The 23,465-nt window shown below is 54.1% G+C and overlaps 1 protein-coding gene across 1 annotated transcript in view; it reads left to right on the top strand.

Annotated features, from left to right (window-relative positions):
• pdia5 (protein disulfide isomerase family A, member 5) overlaps positions 1-23,465 on the top strand; it is a 104,959-nt gene that overhangs the window by 35,451 nt on the left and 46,043 nt on the right. The window contains exons 4-8 of the mRNA XM_030112743.1: positions 8,014-8,097; positions 8,458-8,503; positions 12,002-12,094; positions 15,918-15,978; positions 16,926-16,993. Of these exons, the coding sequence (XP_029968603.1) occupies positions 8,014-8,097; positions 8,458-8,503; positions 12,002-12,094; positions 15,918-15,978; positions 16,926-16,993 (352 nt within the window). The remainder of the gene's footprint in view (positions 1-8,013; positions 8,098-8,457; positions 8,504-12,001; positions 12,095-15,917; positions 15,979-16,925; positions 16,994-23,465) is intronic.

The following is a 23,465-nucleotide window of genomic DNA, read 5'->3' as shown; positions in this document are numbered from 1 at the left end:
TCATCCACTCATCCACCCAGTCACTCATCCACCCATCCATCCACTCATCCACCCAGTCACTCATCCACCCATCCATCCACTCATCCACCCAGTCACTCATCCACCCATTCATCCACTCATCCACCCAGTCACTCATCCACCCATTCATCCACTCATCCACCCAGTCACTCATCCACCCATTCATCCACTCATCCACCCAGTCACTCATCCACCCATTCATCCACTCATCCACTCATCCACCCAGTCACTCATCCACCCATTCATCCACTCATCCACCCAGTCACTCATCCACCCATTCATCCACTCATCCACCCAGTCACTCATCCACCCATTCATCCACTCGTCCACCCAGTCACTCATCCACCCATTCATCCACTCATCCACCCAGTCACTCATCCACCCATTCATCCACTCATCCACCCAGTCACTCATCCACCCAGTCACTCATCCACCCATTCATCCACTCATCCACCCAGTCACTCATCCACCCATTCATCCACTCATCCACCCAGTCACTCATCCACCCATCCATCCACTCATCCACTCATCCACCCAGTCACTCATCCACCCATCCATCCACTCATCCACCCATTCATCCACTCATCCACTCATCCACCCAGTCACTCATCCACCCATCCATCCACTCATCCACCCAGTCACTCATCCACCCATTCATCCACTCATCCACCCAGTAACTCATCCACCCATCCATCCACTCATCCACCCATCCATCCACTCATCCACCCATTCATCCACTCATCCACTCATCCACCCAGTCACTCATCCACCCATTCATCCACTCATCCACCCAGTCACTCATCCACCCATCCATCCACTCATCCACTCATCCACCCAGTCACTCATCCACCCATCCATCCACTCATCCACCCATTCATCCATCCATCCACTCATCCACCCAGTCACTCATCCACCCATTCATCCACTCATCCACCCAGTCACTCATCCACCCATCCATCCACTCATCCACTCATCCACCCAGTCACTCATCCACCCATCCATCCACTCATCCACCCATTCATCCATCCATCCACTCATCCACCCAGTCACTCATCCACCCATCCATCCACTCATCCACCCAGTCACTCATCCACCCATTCATCCACTCATCCACTCATCCACCCAGTCACTCATCCATCCGTCCATCCGTCCGTCCCTCTCCTGTAGGAGACCCAGTTCAAACCAGCAGTTTTCCTGTGAGGACCTGGTCTGGAGTGTCCTGAAGTCGTCTCCGGAGACTCTGTCGTTTCCCTGCTTCCTTCAGACCGCTCAGCTCCCATCATGCCGCTCTTCTCCCTGGAACTCCTGGCTCTTCACCAGCGTTTTGGAAGCAGCAGCCCGGTCTCCGGTCAGCTGACCGCTCGCCGTCTCCAGGTCCCGCCTGCTCCCGCCGAGCCGTCTGCCGTCGCCGGCGGCGAGCGTGGCGTTAAGCTCTCAGTAACACCTGACGTGTCTTCAAGCTCAGGCCTCGTTATGAAACCCAACACCAGACCCTACGTCTCTGAACTCCATCCGTTCTGCCAGCGCTCCACCCTCAGTGTGTCGTACTGCTCCACCCTCAGTGTGTCGTACTGCTCCACCCTCAGTGTGTCGTACTGCTCCACCCTCAGTGTGTCGTTATATGGAGGAGGTCCGTGCCCCTGGCGCTCCACCCTCAGTGTGTCATTATATGGAGGAGGTCCGTGCCCCTGGCACTCCACCCTCAGTGTGTTGTTATATGGAGGAGGTCCGTGCCCCTGGCACTCCACCCTCAGTGTGTTGTTATATGGAGGAGGTCCGTGCCCCTGGCACTCCACCCTCAGTGTGTTGTTATATGGAGGAGGTCCGTGCCCCTGGTGCTCCACCCTCAGTGTTTTGTTATATGGAGGAGGTCCGTGTATAATCTCTGTATAATCTGTATAACCTGTATAGTCAGGACTGCACTGTCACTGCAGACCAAAGATCTGCTCACATATTCACTCTGTCATCAATTCACCACGTCGTCTTCATTATTTTCTCCACATAAATCCTAATAAACTGACTGTCCTGGTGGAGTCATGTCAGAATCCTTCCTCCTGCAGAAGCTCAGAAACGTCGGTTCCCTGACAGAACGTTCCTCCATCACACTGCAGGGTGTCTGTGATGAGGACCTGGTCCTGCCCAGACCCCCCAGGAACCAGCTGGTCCTGTCTCCACCAGCTGGGTGGAGCTGGGTGGAGGCGGAGACTGAGACCTGCTGCACCCAGGAGCCTTTATGACTCCAGACTGCCCCCTGCTGGAAGGAAGCTTTCTTTATGATCAGACACATGAACACTGACACACCGTGACCTCTGACCTTAACATCACAATATATCAGTATACCAATCTATCAGTATATCAATATATCAGTATATCAGTCACAGGAAGCGTCTCTGGTTCATTCAAAGTACAGAAACAGGTCCGGTATCGTGGATCCGGCCTTCAGAAACAGGTCCGGTATCGTGGATCCGGCCTTCAGAAACAGGTCCGGTATCGTGGATCCGGCCTTCAGAAACGGGTCCGGTATCGTGGATCCGGCCTTCAGAAACGGGTCCGGTATCGTGGATCCGGCCTTCAGAAACGGGTCCGGTATCGTGGATCCGGCCTTCAGAAACAGGTCCAGTATCGTGGATCCGGCCTTCAGAAACAGGTCCGATATCGTGGATCCGGCCTTCAGAAACGGGTCCGGTATCGTGGATCCTCTTTTATTCGGAGCTGCTTTGGCGTCACATCGACCCTGAAGACGTCCCAGAGTCTCTGAGGACAAAAAACAAAAAAAGTCCCACACTGCCAGCTCAGTGAGGGATTCATAGAGCATTAATTCAAGCACTGAAAAACAAACCTCCCTCCATCCACATCTGGCTGCAGATCCCCTCTGGACCAGGTTCTGGTTCCTCAGTAGAGCCTTGAAGGTTTTCCTGGTTTTAGTCTGAAGGCTCAACATTCAGCCACCAGTAGAAGACGTTTCCTCCCCAGATTCACTCTGAAACAGATTCAGCTGGATCCAGACTCTAAACGGTCCGGATCTCCTGTTTCACCACGGCAGAGTCCCAGCCGGCTGCAGCTGAGCGCCGGGTCGCCTCCCAGATGTCCCACATCGTCGGAACAAATTTTAAAACCAGCTTGATGTGGACAGACTGAGCCCAGGTCTGCATTCTAGACCGCTGTTCTCCCTGAAACACCGTTAAACATTGTAAACAGCTATATTCTCCCTGAAACACCGATAAAACTGTTCTGTTCAACAATAACGCTGTTATGTCAGAGTTTTTAACTCACCACTGGTTGTGTACTCCTCTGTCATGTCCTATGAAATGCATTCTGGGAAATTTCACTTCAAAGTCTGCACAAGTATGGTCTGATGCAGACTTAGTACAGTGGGCGGAGTCAGTCCACATCCGGGTATTTCATGCGTACGTGGTGAGATGCGTACTTTGAATTGGATCAGGACTTGGATCAGGACCTGATCTCCGGCTGATGACGACTCACGAGTCCATGAGTACACAAGTACAGAGAAGTACACAAGTACAGAGAGAAGTAGATAGATAGATATTCCTTTACTGATCCCCTAAGGGCAAATTCAGGTGTTGCAGTAGCCCCAACAGAGAAACGATAAAAATGACAATAAAAAGACAACAATACAACATGACTATATACACATAAGTAACCAGATAAAATGGTTATCGATAAATAAATAAATAAACATGAGGTGCAGTGTGAATAACAGACAAGAATTTAGTGTCAGTGTGATGACCGTCCGTGGCTTCCACTGTTATTGGAGATTCTGATGGCAGTGGGCAGGAGCGCCTGAACCGCTCTGTTCTGCCCCGGTGAGGCGAGGGCTGAAGGAGCTGCCCCGCTGCCTCAGCTCTGCCTGGAGGGCGTGAGAGGGATTATCTGACATGCTATCAGTTTTATCCCTCACCCTCCTCTCAGCCACCGACTCCAGAGTTTCCAGTTCAAAGCCGACCACAGAGCGGGCCTTCCTCACCAGCCTGTTGGTCCTGCTGGCCTCCCCAGCCCTGATGCCCCCCCCCACCAACACACCACAGCAAAGAACAGAGCGCTGGCCACAGCAGACTGGTAGAAGGCCTTCAGGAGAGGACCTCAGTCTCCTCAGGAAGAGCAGCTGCTCTGGCCCTTCCTGAAGAGGCTTCAGTGTTATGGGACCAGTCCAGTTTGTTGATTTGAACCCTCTCTGTACACAAGTACAGAGGGAAGTACACAAGTACAGAGGGAAGTACACAAGTACAGAGGGAAGTACAGAAAAGTACACAAGTACAGAGAGAAGTACACAAGTACAGATTGAAGTACAGAGTGAAGTACACAAGTACAGAGTGAAGTACACAAGTACAGAGTGAAGTACACAAGTACAGAAGGAAGTACAGAGGGAAGTACACAAGTACAGAGGGAAGTACACAAGTACAGAGGGAAGTACACAAGTACAGAGGGAAGTACAGAAAAGTACACAAGTACAGAGAGAAGTACACAAGTACAGATTGAAGTACAGAGTGAAGTACACAAGTACAGAGTGAAGTACACAAGTACAGAGTGAAGTACACAAGTACAGAGTGAAGTACACAAGTACAGAAGGAAGTACAGAGGGAAGTACAGAGGGAAGTACACAAGTACAGAGGGAAGTACACAAGTACAGAGGGAAGTACACAAGTACAGAGGGAAGTACAGAGAAGTACACAATTACAGAGAGAAGTACACAATTACAGAGAGAAGTACAGAGAAGTACACAATTACAGAGAGAAGTACACAATTACAGAGAGAAGTACACAATTACAGAGAGAAGTACACAAGTACAGAGTGAAGTACACAAGTACAGAGTGAAGTACAGAGAAGTACACAATTACAGAGAGAAGTACAGAGAGAAGTACACAAGTACAGAGGGAAGTACACAAGTACAGAGAGAAGTACACGAGTACAGAGAAGTACGCGTACCGAGACACGGCCCTGGTCTGATGGGGAGTGAATCACCTCGTCTCTGAAAGGTGTCAGAGCAGAACACACACTGGACCAGGACCAAGACCAGCACAGTATGGACTAGGACCAAATGCACCAGGACCAGGAGACAAAGGGCTGAGACCAAGGCTAGGAGACTCTGGACCAGGACCACAAATAATATGGCGAACCAAGAGAACCAAGAGAACATGTACAAAAGAGCTGTTGACTCTGGCAGTGGTCCAGGTCACATCGGGGTTCTTCAGTCCCATTGAAAACAATCGTGTGAAACGCTCCTGTATCCATGGACGGCAGACACAGCCGTCCACCATCAGTCCTGGTTCTCCAGGGCCCTGGTTCTCTAGAGTCCTGCTTCTCCAGGGCCCTGGTTCTCTCGAGTCCTGGTTCTCCAGGGCCCTGGTTCTCTCGAGTCCTGGTTCTCCAGGGCCCTGGTTCTCTAAAGTCCTGATTCTCCAGGGCCCTGGTGAAGCGGATTATACCGTTCTGTGACATTTTTTAATGATCACAACATTCTTGAATTTTTCCAGTCTGGTTTTAAAACGCTGCATAGCACAGAATCGGCACCCTTAAGGGTTTTTAATGACATCTTAGCTCCTGATTCTGGTCACTCGGTAATTCTTGTTCTTTCAGATTTAACTGCTGCCTCGGACACAGTGGACCATGATATCTGAAATGCTGGTCTGGAGCAGTTGGTGGGCATCAGGGGTCCGGCGCTGGCTTGGTTCAGGTCCTACCTCTCCCACCGCTCATTCTGCGTCGGCCTTGGTGACTCTGTGTCCTCCACTGCTCCTCTCTCTTGCGGGGTTCCACAAGGCTCAGTGCTGGGCCCACTCCTATTTTCTTTATACCTTCTTCCACTTGGGTCCATTCTCAGGAAGCTCGGCATTTTAATTCATCGTTATGCGGATGACAGCCAGATTTATGTCCCCCTTAAAAAGGCCGACTCTTCTGCACTTAAGCCACTTCTAGATTGTCTGGATGACGTTAAAGCCTGGATGGCTCGAAACTTCTTAAATTTGAATGAGAACAAGATGGAAGTGATTGTCTTTGGTGGCTCTTCCGTGATCTCCCCAGTCGACCTGGGCCCTCTGGCACAGTTCGCCAAACCCACTGTTAATAATCTGGGAGTAAAAGTGGACGTGGAACTAAAGTTCGACAGCCAGATTAAAGCTGTGGTAAAAACCAGCTTCTTCCAGCGAAGACAACTGGCTAAAATTAAACCCTTCCTGCTCAGACAGCACTTTGAAACAGTAATGCTTGCCTTTGTAACCACTCGGCTTGATTACTGCAATGCTCTTTACATGGGGGTCAGTGGGTCCTCCACTGCACCGCTGCAGCTACTGCACAACGCAGCTGCTCGTCTCTTCACTGGCTCTCCAAAGTCCGAGCACATTACACCGATTTCAGCTTCACTTCACTGGCTAACCGTCCAGTTTAGAATTCATTTTAAAATTCTTTGATTTGCTTTTAAAGCCCAGCATGGCCTGGCCCCAGTGTCCCTCTCTGAGCGTCTGCACCCGTACACACCTCCTCCATCCCTCAGGTCGGCTGACCAGCTGCTGCTGAGGGTTCCCAAAACGAGGCGGAGGCTCAGAGGGGACGGAGCGTTTGCTGCTGCCGCCCCTGAGCTCTGGAATGAACTGCTGCTGCACAGCAGGTGGTCCTCTTCTGTGGCCACTTTTAAATCTCTTCTGAAAACGCAGCTCTTTTCCTTACTTTTAACACCACCTAGATTGTTTATTTTATGTGCACAGGTTTTGTTTACCCTTTAATATTATATTTTCTGTTTTAATGTCTATTTTATTGATTATTTTAATGTGCAGCACTTTGGAAACCCTGGGTTTGTTTAAACTGTGCTTTATAAATAAAGATGGATTGGATTGGATGAGGACAAAGTCTCTCAGGGAGCTTCCAGGTCTTTCTCTCAGAGCCCAGCAGACAGTTTTTATCTGATCAGTAACGTTCCAAAATCTCCATGAGACGCTGCTCAGAGAGCTCCTCCCCCGGCCGGAGCCCCGCCCCCCCAGCGCCACGTCCCGGTGTAGAGCACCAGGGCTCCGCCCTGCCTGCCGGTGTTTCAGATTAACTGCTGTCCGTGTTAACTTGTGACCACCAGATGTTGAAAACCGACTGAACCTTGTGGAGGTTCTGGTGACGTCGTTTTCTACAGTTACAGTAAATTTATCAGTTTAGACTCTTCAGTGAGTCTGATTTTAACATCTGTTGTTTCCAGCATGAGTTTACAGGAATCCGTCACTCGTTACCATGGGAACCAGTTAATCCAGAACACCGGTCGCTAGTCTGCCTCGGAGCTCTTTGAACAACTCGCTGTTTGGCGATTTGCGGCCATCTCTCCTCTCCAGGGTTTGTTCTCTCAGGGTTTTGATTATAAAGTGTTTCTCAGCCACCGTCCAGTTCTTCTGCTGGTTTTTGACTTCCTGCTTCCTGCTTCCTGTTTCCTGTCATGTCATCACATCACTACGTACGAGGAAACGCATGCGTGGACCCAATATTCCTCCGTCTAATCCGTTCTGCTGTCAAACACCGTATATATGAGACACGGAGCGGGTTCTGGATCGGTGTAGATGACCTGGAACTATCAGATCCGAAACACAGTCCGCTCCGAGCGAAGCGGATCCTCTCAGTGTTTATACGAACCTTCACAGTCCGCTTCAGCGCCAGTCCCAGTGTAGGGGCCATGGAAACATGGCCAGTGGTGTGTGTTCAGCAGTGTGTAGTCACAGAGGTGTGTATTCACAGTGGTGTGTATTCAGCAGTGTGTATTCAGCGGTGTGTAAGTCCCTTGTCCTCCCGTTTCCATGGAGATGGAGTCAGAGCGTTTCAAGAAGTTTCACTTTGGGAACAGTTTTCAAAAACGTGCTTTTTTTTAACATTTGTTGCCATGGAAACAGGAGAGCTCGTGTTTTTGAGAGCGTTGTTGTGTGAAGCTTCCTGAGCAGCAGGTTCTCCGGGTTCTCCGGGTTCCTCCTGGACCGGAGATCCAGCCTGACCCTGATCCGTCTGTTCCAGAGACTCCGACGGCCGGAAGCTCTGCAAGAAGATGAAGGTGGATCCAGGATCCAGGCAGGGGGGGGCCGAGCTGCTGCACTTCAAGTGAGTCAGCCGGCCGTCTCACTCCCTCACTCTGCCTCACTCTCTCTCACACACTCTGTCACTCTCTCACACGCTGTCACTCTGTCTCTCACTCTGTCTCACTCTCTCTTAGACACACTGCCTCACTCTCTCTTACACACTCTGTCCCACTCTCTCACACTGCCTCACTCTCTTACACACTCTGTCTCACTCTCACATACACTCTCACACTCTGTCTCACTCTCACACACTATGTCTCACTCTCACACACTATGTCTCACTCTCTCACACTCTGTCTCACTCGCTCACACTCTGTCTCACTCGCTCACACGCCGCTGCTAGAGAAGCCTTGTCCACGTCCTGCCGGTGTGTGTCTTGCAGGGACGGATCGTTCCACACGGAGTACAGCAGACCGGCGACCTTCAAAGTGAGCGTTCTTCCTCTTCCTCTTCCTCTCGGCTGGAAGAGGCAGGATTCCTGTTTTCTTCTCAGCCGTCGGAGTTTTACCGCCGCCCTCCTCGCGGGTCGATTCAGCCGTTAATCAGCTGGAGCCTCTTCAGAGCTCCGGTCTCAGTGACAGACCAGCTTCCTGTCAGTATTACGACACTGATTGCAGTTTATTCCCATTGTTTTGTCTGAAGCCCTGTATATCCATACACCGCCACACCAGGGCCGGCTCGCTCCCACATCACAAACACTTCAGAACCAGTGGAAAGATGTCGGTTTGATTCCCGCTCCGCTCGCTGCAGGAGATTCCTGTAGAGATGATCCGTCAGGCCTGTCTCTCACACACACACACACACACACACAGACACACACACACGCGCAGTCTTGTATTTCTATCCTTGTGGGGACCGTCCATTGACTCCCATTCATGTCTAGCCCCTAACCCTGACCCTTACCCTAACCCTAACCCACACCACAACAAAGCCTAACCCTAAAGAAATGTTTTTGCACTTTTACTTTTTTCAGTAACAACAACATGGTCAAGAAAACACTGTTTCTCCTACTTAGGACCGGAAAAAGGTCCCCACAAGGCACGTCGTTCCACGTTTTGCTATCCTTGTGGGGACATTTGGCCCCGACAAGGATAGAAATACAAGAACACACACACACACACACACACACACACACACACACACACACACACGTAGCCACCTGTTCCTGTGCAGCACCCATCCAGACCCAGACCCTGGATCCCGTGCTTCAGGACTGGCACATGGCTGGAGAACCGTCCAGTCTCGGTTCAGCCTCCTCTCTGCTGTGCAGAACACAGCCGATCCACAGAACCTCTCTAGAACACACCTCAGCAGGCAGGTGTTCCATCCTGAACACACCTCTCCATCCTGAACCGAGCGTCGGCTGCATGGGAGTCCTAAACAAGGAAGCCACAGAGTCTGGAGGTGGAGCTGCAGAGAGTCTGGAGGTGGAGCTCCAGGGAGTCTGGAGGTGGAGCTGCAGAGAGTCTGGAGGTGGAGCTGCAGAGATTCTGGAGGTGGAGCTGCAGAGATTCTGGAGGTGGTGCTGCACAGAGTCTGGAGGTGGAGCTGCAGAGATTCTGGAGGTGGAGCTGCACAGAGTCTGGAGGTGGAGCTACAGGGAGTCTGGAGGTGGAGCTGCCGAGAGTCGGGAGAGTTGGGAGGTGGAGCTGCAGAGAGTCGGGAGGTGGAGCTGCAGAGATTCTGGAGGTGGAGCTGCACAGAGTCTGGAGGTGGAGCTGCAGAGAGTCTGGAGGTGGAGCTGCAGAGGTTCTGGAGGTGGAGCTGCAGAGAGTCTGGAGGTGGAGCTGCAGAGATTCTGGAGGTGGAGCTGCACAGAGTCTGGAGGTGGAGCTCCAGGGAGTCTGGAGGTGGAGCTGCAGAGAGTCGGGAGAGTTGGGAGGTGGAGCTGCAGAGAGTCTGGAGGTGGAGCTGCAGAGAGTCTGGAGGTGGAGCTACAGTTAGACGGGAGGTGGAGCTGCAGAGAGTCTGGAGGTGGAGCTGCAGAGAGTCTGGAGGTGGAGCTGCAGATAGACGGGAGGTGGAGCTGCAGAGAGTCTGGAGGTGGAGCTGCAGAGAGTCTGGAGGTGGAGCTACAGATAGACGGGAGGTGGAGCTGCAGAGAGTCTGGAGGTGGAGCTGCAGAGATTCTGGAGGTGGAGCTCCAGGGAGTCTGGAGGTGGAGCTGCAGAGATTCTGGAGGTGGAGCTGCAGAGATTCTGGAGGTGGTGCTGCACAGAGTCTGGAGGTGGAGCTGCAGAGAGTCTGGAGGTGGAGCTGCAGAGATTCTGGAGGTGGAGCTGCACAGAGTCTGGAGGTGGAGCTACAGGGAGTCTGGAGGTGTTGCTACAGAGAGTCGGGAGAGTTGGGAGGTGGAGCTGCAGAGAGTCGGGAGGTGGAGCTGCAGAGATTCTGGAGGTGGAGCTGCACAGAGTCTGGAGGTGGAGCTGCACAGAGTCTGGAGGTGGAGCTACAGGGAGTCTGGAGGTGGAGTTGCAGAGAGTCTGGAGGTGGAGCTGCAGAGAGTCTGGAGGTGGAGCTACAGATAGACGGGAGGTGGAGCTGCAGAGAGTCTGGAGGTGGAGCTGCACAGAGTCTGGAGGTGGAGCTACAGGGAGTCTGGAGGTGGAGCTGCAGAGAGTCTGGAGGTGGAGCTACAGGGAGTCTGGAGGTGGAGCTGCAGAGAGTCGGGAGGTGGAGCTGCAGAGAGTCTGGAGGTGGAGCTGCAGGGAGTCTGGAGGTGGAGCTGCAGAGAGTCGGGAGGTGGAGCTGCAGAGAGTCGGGAGGTGGAGCTGCAGAGAGTCGGGAGGTGGAGCTGCAGAGAGTCAGGAGAGTCGGGAGCTGGAGCTGCAGAGAGTCGGGAGGTGGAGCTGCAGAGAGTCAGGAGAGTCGGGAGGTGGAGCTGCAGAGAGTCAGGAGAGTCGGGAGGTGGAGCTGCAGAGAGTCGGGAGGTGGAGCTGCTCGTCTCAACAGCTGCTCTCATTCTCCTCTGATTGGCCACAGCAGGAAGGTTCTCCCAGAACCCTGATCCACTCCGTAGCTTCAGCTCTAAACAGAGCTTCAGGCGAGCCGGAGGGCGAAGAGAAGAACTGCAAGAAACAAGTCAAGTGTCCTTTTTTCTTTTTTGTTGTTGTTTACAGAAAAAGATAAAAACTAAAAAACTTCACTTCCCCTCCTTTTATTTCTGTGGCATCAAAACAAGGCAGCAGTCATTCCACAGCAGGTCTACAGAGAACACACTCCAGTTCCACTGGAGCAAGAGCAAGGAACAGGGAGAACCCTGCAGAACCAGACCCAGACCCAGAGGAGGAGAACCTGCAGAACCAGACTGTAGTCGATATATCATAGAAGTACATTAAAGAAACGGGATAAACCAGTCAGTCCTGATTAAAACAGTAAAATAAATAAGTTGTGTTTGTTTGAAATATCAGCAGGTTGATTCTTTTTCTGTTTCCTGTTTGAAGTTTGTCAGATGAAACTTCCTCCAAACAGGTTAGCATCCAAACCCTTCACTGAGCTCCTCTGATAACGGATCATTAAATGTTCTTATAGTGTCTGAACGGCGTTTTTCAATGAAAGGTTTGAAGGTTTTCTGCTGCTTCTGCAGACATTTGGTTCGTTATATTTACCAGAGACTCTCAAATCACTTTCACACGCCTCAAACTGGCGAGCACGGCCGTCGCCGCCCGTCTGCCACCGCCGCGTCTTCCAGCCACATTCAGGACCGACCAGCAGCCTTGCCTTCGGTCAGGGAGACGTTCAGGGAATCCTTCAGGGAATCCATCAGGGAATCGGTCAGGGAATCCTTCAGGGAATCCATCAGGGAATCCATCAGGGAATCGGTCAGGGAATAGTACCGTGGCGTGATTTGAGTGACGCCTGAGTTTCGAGGGACTGATTCATCATTTTGACGGTTTTTTTCTCCTCCTGTCTTTTTCTGCATTCAGTCCATGGTGGCGTTCTTAAAAGACCCATCAGGTCCTCCGCTGTGGGAGGAGAACCCTGAGGCGAAGGACGTGGTCCACGTGGAGACGGAGAAAGTGAGTATTGACACTGGAGACACTGGACACCAGAGGGTTCCTGGTCCTTCAGGTCGGGGACAGGTGCCTCACTGTTGTCTCGGCTTACTGGCCAAACAGCAGTGTAGAGGACCCGGCCTTCCTGGAGTCCCTGGGAGGGGAGCTGGACAGTGGACAGTGGGGACTCCATGGTTCTGCTGGGGGACTTCAACGCTGACGTGGGCAGCGACAGTGAGACCTGGAGGGGGGAACTGGATCGCACGGCCTCCCTGATCTGAACCCGAGTGGTGTTCTGTTACTGGACTTCACCATGTTGGAGCACGGGGGGGGGTCTATAAGTGCCCTTGGCGCCTCTGTCGGAGGTCGATGATTGACTTTGTTGTCGTGTCATCTGACCTCTCACCTCGTGTTTTGGACACTCGGGTGAAGAGAGGGGCAGAGCTGTGGACCCACTCCACCTGGTGGTGAGTTGGATTCTCTGGCGGAGGAGGAAACCGGACAGACTTGGCAGAACCAAACGTGTTGTGAGGGTCTGCTGGGAACGTCTGGCGGAACCCTCTGTCAGCAGGGTTTTCAACTCCCACCTCCGGGAGAGCTTCTCTCAGGTCCTGAGGGAGGCTGGGACATGGAGTCCGAGTGGACCATGTTCTCCATGTTCTCCTCCTCCATTGTTGAAGCAGCTGCCCGGAGCTGTGGGCTCCAGGTCTCCGGTGCCTGTCGTGGCGGCAACCCCCAAACCTGGTGGTGGACACAGGAAGTAAGGGCTGCCGTCAAGCTGAAGGAGTCCTATGGAGCCCTGGTGGCTCATGGGACTCCAGAAGCAGCTGACAGGTACCGGCAGGCCAAGAGGATCCCAGTCCGAGTGGCTGTTGAGGCAAAACCTGGGTTCTGGGAGGAGTTCAGGCATTCAGATATTCTAGCAAACCGTCCGGCGCCTCAGGAGGGGAACGCAGGTCTACACCAACACCGTTTACAGTGGAGGAGGAGCTGCTGGCCTCAACTGGGGACATTAGAGGACGGTGGCAGGAAGACGTCGCCATGTCTTCCTGGAGGAACCAGAGCCTGAGGTCTCAGAGGTGGACTCGTCCATCACCCAAGCTGAAGTCACCGAGGTGGTTGGTCAGCTCCTCGGTGGCAAGGCACCGGGGGTGGACGAGATTCACCCTGAGGACCTTAAGTCTCTGGATGTGCAGGGACTGTCTTGGTTGACACGCGTGGCGTTGGCGACAGAGACTCTGGACTGGCAGACCGGGGTGGTGGTTTCCCTTGTTAAAAAAGGAGGACCGGAGGGTGTGCTCCACTATAGGGGGGTCACAGTCCTCAGCCTCCGCGGGAAAGTCTATTCCAGGTACTGGAGAGGAGGGTTTGACCGATATTCGAATCTCGGATCCAGGAAGAACAATGTGGTTTTCGTCGTGTTACACTGGACCAGTTCTAGACCTTCCATAGGGACTTTAGGGTTTGTGGGAGTTCGCCCAACCAGTCCACATGTGTTTTGTGGACTTGGAGAAGGCGTTCGACCGCGTCTTTCATGGAGTCTTGTGAGGGCTACTTTTGGAGTACGGGGTCTGGGCCCCCTTGTTCAGGGCCATCCGGTCTCTGTATGACCGGAGTAGGAGTCTGGTCCGCATTGCTGGCAGTAAGTCGGACCTGTTCCCGGTGCATGTTGGACTCCAGCAGGGCTGAACTTTGTCACCGGTTCTGTTCAGAATCTTTATGGACAGAATTTCTAGGTGCAGCCAGGAGCTGGAGGGGGTCTGGTTCAGAGACCAGGGGCCGAAGGGGGTCCGGTTTGGGGACCAGGGGCCGGAGGGGGTCCGGTTCAGAGACCAGGGGCCGGAGGGGGTTCGGTTCGGGGACCAGGGGCCGGAGGGGGTCCGGTTCAGAGACCAGGGGCCGGAGGGGGTCCGGTTCAGAGACCAGGGGCCGGAGGGGGTCCGGTTTGGGGACCAGGGGCCGGAGGGGGTCTGGTTCAGGGACCAGGGGCCGGAGGGGGTCCGGTTCAGAGACCAGGGGCCAGAGGGGGTCCGGTTCAGGGACCAGGGGCCGGAGGTGGTCCGGTTTGTGGACCACAGGATTTCATCTTTGCTTTTTGCAGACGATGTTGTCCTGTTGGCATCGTTGAACCTGGACCATCATGCACTGGGGCAGTTCGCAGCCGAGTGTGAAGAGATGGGGATGAGTATCAGCACCTCCAAATCCGAGGCCATGGTCCTGGACCGGAAGAAAGTGTTCTGCTCTCTTCAGGTCAGCGGAAAGACCCTGACCCAAGTGGAGTTTAAAGTATCTTGTGGAGGAAGGATGGAGGAGAGACCGGCGGATCGGTGCAGCGGCTGCAGAGATCAGTCCTTGTTTTGGTCCGTCGTGGTGAAGAAGGAGCTGAAAGGAGAAGCTCTGGATTTACCGGTCAGTCTACGTCCCACCCTCACCTCTGGTCCTGAGTCTGGGCCAGGACTGAAAGGACCAGATCCCGGATACAAGCGGCTGAAATCAGCTTCCTCCATGTTGGGGGGGGGGGCATGGAGAGGAGCAGCTGAGGAGCTCAGCTCTTTAGGATGGAACCTCCTGGACGCCTCCCTGGGGACGAGTTCTGGACATGTCCCCCCAAGAGGAGACCCTGGGGAGGACCTAGGACACACTGGAGAGACTATGTCTCTCAGCTGGCCTAGGAACGCCTTGGGATCCTCCAGGAAGAAGCTGGAGGAAGAGGCTGGAGACAGAGAGTTTGGAGACAGGAAGTCTGGAGACAGAGAGTTTGGAGACAGAGAGTCTGGAGACAGGGAGTCTGGAGACAGGGAGTCTGGAGACAGAGAGTCTGGAGACAGGAAGTCTGGAGACAGAGAGTCTGGAGACAGGAAGTCTGGAGACAGGAAGTCTGGAGACAGGGAGTCTGGAGACAGAGAGTCTGGAGACAGAGAGTCTGGAGACAGAGAGTCTGGAGACAGAGAGTCTGGAGACAGAGAGTCTGGAGACAGGAAGTCTGGAGACAGGAAGTCTGGAGACAGGGAGTCTGGAGACAGAGAGTCTGGAGACAGGAAGTCTGGAGACAGGGAGTCTGGAGACAGGGAGTCTGAGGGTCTCTGTTGAGACTGCTGCTCCCGCGACCCGGTCCCAGATAAGCGGTGCAAGATGGATGGATGATGGATGGATGGATGATAGATCATCAAAATCTTCTGGGAATTGTTTTTATTTTTGTTTTGTTTTCTTTTTTTTACTTTAATGGAGAACTGAAGCAACAAATCAGTTTGATCAGTTTGATTCCCTTACAGGAGTGACCGACTCATTTATTCATGGATTATTTGTTGCCAAGGCGTGGCGGTAGTGCGCCTCCTGTGGCTGACACCTGTCAGTGCAGCAGCCGGAGCAGCCAGCAGCCTCTCGCCGGGTCACGTGCACAGCGTGCACCACCACGTGCACCACAGCACGGCCCATCGTGAGAACATCTGAAGTGTCAGTTATTGATCATCATTAGTCATTATTGAAGGTCGTCGTCGTCCTGAGTTGTTTTACAGAAATTGTTTAAACTGAACTGTTCTCTCGTGTTTTTCTACTTCTCGGTGAAAATTCTTTAAAAATTGGCTGAACAGAAAATGTAATGGTGTAAATGAGACTGACTGATTGAGATTACGAGCCTTGATTGTGCAGAAACAATGAGCCCAGAGTGATGCAGCAGCAGGACGGCGTGCTGAGCGCTGGTCCGGTTCAGGGTCCGGGCCGATCAGCGCTGGTCCGGTTCAGGGTCCGGGCCGATCAGCTGCTGATTCAGCAGTTGGCTCCACACTGGCAGCTCCTCTCTGCTGCTGCTGCTGGTTTTAATATCTGAACATTGTTCTGTTGCTTTCAGGACTTCAGGAAGCTGCTGAAGAAGGAAGAGCGGCCGGTTCTCATGATGTTCTACGCTCCCTGTGAGTCCCTGAACGCCTCGCTCCTCAAGCCGTCTCTTCACTCTGAAGGGAAACCGGGACAGACCCATGAAGTCAGGCTACGTCACTTTCTCTGTCAGCTGCAGTGAAATGTTCCTGCTCAGGGAAAAATAGTATCAGCCGTAACATTATAACCCCCACAGGTGGAGCAGACAGCAGCGATGTGTCTTTACCCTGCTGTCGTCTGGCAGCGAAGTCACAGGTGGAGTCTGAACCTTCCACAGCTCCACCCACAGAAAACTGGTCCAGGGTCAGCACTCTGGATCCAGCTGACTCAGAACAGCAAATCAAGAAGAAATCTGGATGTGATTATGGACTCAGATCTAAAAATCAACATCCACATTGAGATGATGAGAAAATCAGCAAAAATAAAGGATTCCTGACTGAACAAGGTTCAGGAAAACTCTTCTCCTTCGTCTGGACGAGTTACAGCCGTCCGGCTGCTCAGCCTCGTCCTCAGCAGCACAGAGCTGGAGCCCAGGTCCAGTCCTGGTCCGGACCTCTGAGGTCCTCACCTGCAGGACAGACCTCTGGACTCCTGAGGACCCGTTGTGAGTCGTGGTTTTTGGGGGTTGGGGGCATGCTTCTCTAACCTTTGACCTCCACATGCTCGGCGTCACGTGATGGCGGTTGGTGGCGAGGCGCACCCAGACCTGGTCCCAGGCTTCAGACCAGCAGGAGGATGAAGAGTTCAGCACAGGAAGAAGCACTGCCTGAAGGGAAACGCTTTTCAAAATAAGACTCAATGCAGTTTACATGCAAGCTCTTATTTTCATCCAGTTAAAAGTTTAGGAGGAAAAACGGACTGCTGCTCAATACGCTGTATTTACTGAAACAAACGGATCAAGATGTGCTTTCCTGACGGACGAAGAACGTTCCTGGTTTCCTCTGCCTGCTGATCGTAACCTTCCTTCTTCTGTTTGCTGCAGGGTGCGGCGTTTGTAAGAGGATGCAGCCCATCTTTCAACAAGCGGCCACAGAGACCAAAGGGAAATACGTGAGTCTGCTGCTTCCCCTCCCGGCTCAGCAGGCCGGCGTTTGCTCAGTGTCTGGATCAGGTCGTCTTGGCAGCAGCTGCCACTGAAATTCATGATTTCCAAGCTGGGATTTTTCTGCAGAACTTCTCAGGAGTGCAGCGGAGCTCTGCACCGTGGCTGTGATTCAGTAGAACAAGAACCGGGTCGTCTTCTCAGCTGTTGAGCCGTCCTAGTCCTCGTCCTCGTCCTGGTCCTGGTCCTGGTCCTCTCTGCTGGACCTCCTTCTCATTTGCAGCAACTCGCCAGAGAAGCTGTTCCCTCATAGCTCTTTCCCCCTGCAGCTAGCGGGTCGACCTGCGTCTGCGACCCGCTAACTATCGCCTTTTTAGACGCCTTTCCCACCGCCTGCAGACCCGCGTCTCACTTCCTGCTGGCGAGCCGCGTCGCTGCGTTTTCCCGCGCTGATGGTGTCCCACGTTGATGACATCATCAGCGCGACGGAGTAAAACGAAAGTAAACAATGCAGCGGAAAACAGTCCCTGTTACCTGGAGACGAATCTCCTCTTCCTGGATCAGGGGAAGCTCTCTGGTCTCGCTCGCTTGCCGCTGCTGGGTCATGTTGACGAAGGAAATCTCAGCTGTGTCCAGAAACAACCGCTAGCGCGCTAACGTAGCCGCGCTGCGTCGACGTCATCATGTAAGTTCCCGGATGTGTCCCTCCCACTAAAAGCCGTAGAAAGCTGACCCGGGAATTTACCGGGTCGATTGCAGGGTGAACGACCCGGGTCGAAATCCCGGGTCAGACCTTTTCCCACTGCCACGACTTAGCGGGTTTAAACGGGTTTTTTGGCCAGTGGGAAAGGGGTAACAGAGGACCTCATCTGGCTGCTGTACAGTCTCACTGGGTTATCTGCAGACAGATTCCTGCTTTTTTTGTGTGGTGTTTTTTTTTTTTTTTTTTTAATAATTCTAGTTGACCAGTTCTACCTGCTGTAATTCAGTTCAGTTCAGTTTTATTTATGTAGCGACAGTTAAAACACAGTCACTGCAAGACCGCTTTACCAGAGAGAACCCAGCAGATCAGCAGGAGCAGGAGGAACCTGCAGAACCAGGCTCAGAGGAGAACCCTGCAGAACCAGGACCAGAGGAGGAGAACCTGCAGAACCAGGCTCAGAGGAGGAGAACCCTGCAGAACCAGGACCAGAGGAGGAGAATCTGCAGAACCAGGCTCAGAGGAGGAGAACCCTGCAGAACCAGGACCAGAGGAGGAGAACCCTGCAGAACCAGGCTCAGAGGAGGAGAACCCTGCAGAACCAGGACCAGAGGAGGAGAATCTGCAGAACCAGGCTCAGAGGAGGAGAACCCTGCAGAACCAGGACCAGAGGAGGAGAACCTGCAGAACCAGGCTCAGAGGAGGAGAACCCTGCAGAACCAGGACCAGAGGAGGAGAATCTGCAGAACCAGGCTCAGAGGAGGAGAACCCTGCAGAACCAGGACCAGAGGAGGAGAATCTGCAGAACCAGGCTCAGAGGAGGAGAACCCTGCAGAACCAGGACCAGAGGAGGAGAACCCTGCAGAACCAGGCTCAGAGGAGGAGAACCCTGCAGAACCAGGACCAGAGGAGGAGAATCTGCAGAACCAGGCTCAGAGGAGGAGAACCCTGCAGAACCAGGACCAGAGGAGGAGAACCCTGCAGAACCAGGCTCAGAGGAGGAGAACCCTGCAGAACCAGGCTCAGAGGAGGAGAACCCTGCAGAACCAGGACCAGAGGAGGAGAACCCTGCAGAACCAGGCTCAGAGGAGGAGAACCCTGCAGAACCAGGCTCAGAGGAGGAGAACCCTGCAGAACCAGGACCAGAGGAGGAGAACCTGCAGAACCAGGACCAGAAGAGGAGAACCTGCAGAACCAGGCTCAGAGGAGAACCCTGCAGAACCAGGACCAGAGGAGGAGAACCTGCAGAACCAGGCTCAGAGGAGGAGAACCTGCAGAACCAGGCTCAGAGGAGGAGAACCTGCAGAACCAGGCTCAGAGGAGAACCCTGCAGAACCAGGACCAGAGGAGGAGAACCTGCAGAACCAGGCTCAGAGGAGGAGAACCCTGCAGAACCAGGCTCAGAGGAGGAGAACCCTGCAGAACCAGGCTCAGAGGAGGAGGACCCTGCAGAACCAGGACCAGAGGAGGAGAATCTGCAGAACCAGGCTCAGAGGAGGAGAACCCTGCAGAACCAGGACCAGAGGAGGAGAACCCTGCAGAACCAGGCTCAGAGGAGGAGAACCCTGCAGAACCAGGACCAGAGGAGGAGAACCCTGCAGAACCAGGCTCAGAGGAGGAGAACCCTGCAGAACCAGGACCAGAGGAGGAGAACCTGCAGAACCAGGACCAGAAGAGGAGAACCTGCAGAACCAGGCTCAGAGGAGAACCCTGCAGAACCAGGACCAGAGGAGGAGAACCTGCAGAACCAGGCTCAGAGGAGGAGAACCTGCAGAACCAGGCTCAGAGGAGGAGAACCTGCAGAACCAGGCTCAGAGGAGAACCCTGCAGAACCAGGACCAGAGGAGGAGAACCTGCAGAACCAGGCTCAGAGGAGGAGAACCCTGCAGAACCAGGCTCAGAGGAGGAGAACCCTGCAGAACCAGGCTCAGAGGAGGAGAACCCTGCAGAACCAGGCTCAGAGGAGGAGAACCCTGCAGAACCAGGACCAGAGGAGGAGAACCTGCAGAACCAGGACCAGAGGAGGAGAACCCTGCAGAACCAGGCTCAGAGGAGGAGAACCCTGCAGAACCAGGACCAGAGGAGGAGAACCCTGCAGAACCAGGACCAGAGGAGGAGAACCCTGCAGAACCAGGCTCAGAGGAGGAGAACCCTGCAGAACCAGGACCAGAGGAGGAGAACCTGCAGAACCAGGCTCAGAGGAGGAGAACCCTGCAGAACCAGGCTCAGAGGAGGAGAACCCTGCAGAACCAGGCTCAGAGGAGGAGAACCCTGCAGAACCAGGCTCAGAGGAGGAGAACCCTGCAGAACCAGGACCAGAGGAGGAGAACCCTGCAGAACCAGGCTCAGAGGAGGAGAACCCTGCAGAACCAGGACCAGAGGAGGAGAACCTGCAGAACCAGGACCAGAGGAGGAGAACCTGCAGAACCAGGACCAGAGGAGGAGAACCTGCAGAACCAGGCTCAGAGGAGAACCTGCAGAACCAGGCTCAGAGGAGGAGAACCCTGCAGAACCAGGCTCAGAGGAGGAGAACCCTGCAGAACCAGGCTCAGAGGAGGAGAACCCTGCAGAACCAGGACCAGAGGAGGAGAATCTGCAGAACCAGGCTCAGAGGAGGAGAACCCTGCAGAACCAGGACCAGAGGAGGAGAACCCTGCAGAACCAGGCTCAGAGGAGGAGAACCCTGCAGAACCAGGACCAGAGGAGGAGAACCTGCAGAACCAGGACCAGAGGAGGAGAACCTGCAGAACCAGGACCAGAGGAGGAGAACCCTGCAGAACCAGGCTCAGAGGAGGAGAACCCTGCAGAACCAGGACCAGAGGAGGAGAATCTGCAGAACCAGGCTCAGAGGAGGAGAACCCTGCAGAACCAGGACCAGAGGAGGAGAACCCTGCAGAACCAGGCTCAGAGGAGGAGAACCCTGCAGAACCAGGACCAGAGGAGGAGAATCTGCAGAACCAGGCTCAGAGGAGGAGAACCCTGCAGAACCAGGACCAGAGGAGGAGAACCCTGCAGAACCAGGCTCAGAGGAGGAGAACCCTGCAGAACCAGGCTCAGAGGAGGAGAACCCTGCAGAACCAGGACCAGAGGAGGAGAACCCTGCAGAACCAGGCTCAGAGGAGGAGAACCCTGCAGAACCAGGACCAGAGGAGGAGAACCTGCAGAACCAGGACCAGAAGAGGAGAACCTGCAGAACCAGGCTCAGAGGAGAACCCTGCAGAACCAGGACCAGAGGAGGAGAACCTGCAGAACCAGGCTCAGAGGAGGAGAACCTGCAGAACCAGGCTCAGAGGAGGAGAACCTGCAGAACCAGGCTCAGAGGAGAACCCTGCAGAACCAGGACCAGAGGAGGAGAACCTGCAGAACCAGGCTCAGAGGAGGAGAACCCTGCAGAACCAGGCTCAGAGGAGGAGAACCCTGCAGAACCAGGCTCAGAGGAGGAGGACCCTGCAGAACCAGGACCAGAGGAGGAGAATCTGCAGAACCAGGCTCAGAGGAGGAGAACCCTGCAGAACCAGGACCAGAGGAGGAGAACCCTGCAGAACCAGGCTCAGAGGAGGAGAACCCTGCAGAACCAGGACCAGAGGAGGAGAACCCTGCAGAACCAGGCTCAGAGGAGGAGAACCCTGCAGAACCAGGACCAGAGGAGGAGAACCTGCAGAACCAGGACCAGAAGAGGAGAACCTGCAGAACCAGGCTCAGAGGAGAACCCTGCAGAACCAGGACCAGAGGAGGAGAACCTGCAGAACCAGGCTCAGAGGAGGAGAACCTGCAGAACCAGGCTCAGAGGAGGAGAACCTGCAGAACCAGGCTCAGAGGAGAACCCTGCAGAACCAGGACCAGAGGAGGAGAACCTGCAGAACCAGGCTCAGAGGAGGAGAACCCTGCAGAACCAGGCTCAGAGGAGGAGAACCCTGCAGAACCAGGCTCAGAGGAGGAAAACCCTGCAGAACCAGGCTCAGAGGAGGAGAACCCTGCAGAACCAGGACCAGAGGAGGAGAACCTGCAGAACCAGGACCAGAGGAGGAGAACCCTGCAGAACCAGGCTCAGAGGAGGAGAACCCTGCAGAACCAGGACCAGAGGAGGAGAACCCTGCAGAACCAGGACCAGAGGAGGAGAACCCTGCAGAACCAGGCTCAGAGGAGGAGAACCCTGCAGAACCAGGACCAGAGGAGGAGAACCTGCAGAACCAGGCTCAGAGGAGGAGAACCCTGCAGAACCAGGCTCAGAGGAGGAGAACCCTGCAGAACCAGGCTCAGAGGAGGAGAACCCTGCAGAACCAGGCTCAGAGGAGGAGAACCCTGCAGAACCAGGACCAGAGGAGGAGAACCCTGCAGAACCAGGCTCAGAGGAGGAGAACCCTGCAGAACCAGGACCAGAGGAGGAGAACCTGCAGAACCAGGACCAGAGGAGGAGAACCTGCAGAACCAGGACCAGAGGAGGAGAACCTGCAGAACCAGGCTCAGAGGAGAACCTGCAGAACCAGGCTCAGAGGAGGAGAACCCTGCAGAACCAGGCTCAGAGGAGGAGAACCCTGCAGAACCAGGCTCAGAGGAGGAGAACCCTGCAGAACCAGGACCAGAGGAGGAGAACCTGCAGAACCAGGCTCAGAGGAGAACCCTGCAGAACCAGGACCAGAGGAGGAGAACCCTGCAGAACCAGGCTCAGAGGAGGAGAACCCTGCAGAACCAGGACCAGAGGAGGAGAACCTGCAGAACCAGGACCAGAGGAGGAGAACCTGCAGAACCAGGACCAGAGGAGGAGAACCTGCAGAACCAGGCTCAGAGGAGAACCTGCAGAACCAGGCTCAGAGGAGGAGAACCCTGCAGAACCAGGACCAGAGGAGGAGAACCTGCAGAACCAGGACCAGAGGAGGAGAACCTGCAGAACCAGGACCAGAGGAGGAGAACCTGCAGAACCAGGCTCAGAGGAGAACCTGCAGAACCAGGCTCAGAGGAGGAGAACCCTGCAGAACCAGGCTCAGAGGTGGTCTTCCTGCTGTCCCGGTTGAGGGGACAGAAAGAGAAGGAGACAGGACAGACAGGTTCTTGTCTCTACATACAGTTCATATATAAACTCAGGGTCCAGAGGCTACAAGAGGAACCATCATCAGTGACATGTAGCAGTACAGTGAAATTACAGTAGTACAATGAAATTACATTGAAATGAGAGAAGGAGCAGAACTGGGAGCCGGTTCCACAGGGTAGAACCCGGGGTTCAGTAAACCTTCCCCCCACTGGTCCGGGTTCCTCCATTAATCAGTGGAGCAGCTGTTTTGATTGATGCCCAGTTAGAACTGAACCCACTGGATCCAGGCTGTCTCAGTGGATCAGCTGATTGATGTTCTGTCTGGATCCCTCATCACGGCTCTAGTCCTCCTAATACCCCCTTTCCCACTGGCCAAAAAACCCGTTTAAACCCTCTATCGGCTCTTCATGGCAGTGGGAAAAGGTTTTACCACCAGTTTGACCCGGGTCGTTGACCCTGCAATCTACCCGGTAATTTACTGGGTCACTTTGTACCGGCCTTTAGTGGGAGGGACACATCCGGGGACTTACATGATGACGTCGACGCAGCGTGGCTACGTTAGCACGCCAGTTGTTGTTTCTGGACACAGCGTGAGATTTCCTTCAAGGTAGCGAGACCAGAGAGCTCCTCTGGATCCGGGGGGAAGAGGAGACTCGTCTACAGGTAACGGACTGCATTGTTTACTTTCGTTTTGCTCCGTCGCGCTGATGATGTCATCAACGTGGGACACCATCAGTGCGGGAAAACGCAG

Source organism: Salarias fasciatus, chromosome 16, assembly GCF_902148845.1.
Source record: "Salarias fasciatus chromosome 16, fSalaFa1.1, whole genome shotgun sequence".
NCBI classification, from domain to species: Eukaryota; Metazoa; Chordata; class Actinopteri; order Blenniiformes; family Blenniidae; genus Salarias; species Salarias fasciatus.
The sequence above is the reverse complement of the archived record's forward strand: the minus strand, read 5'-3'. Positions and strand labels throughout refer to the sequence as shown.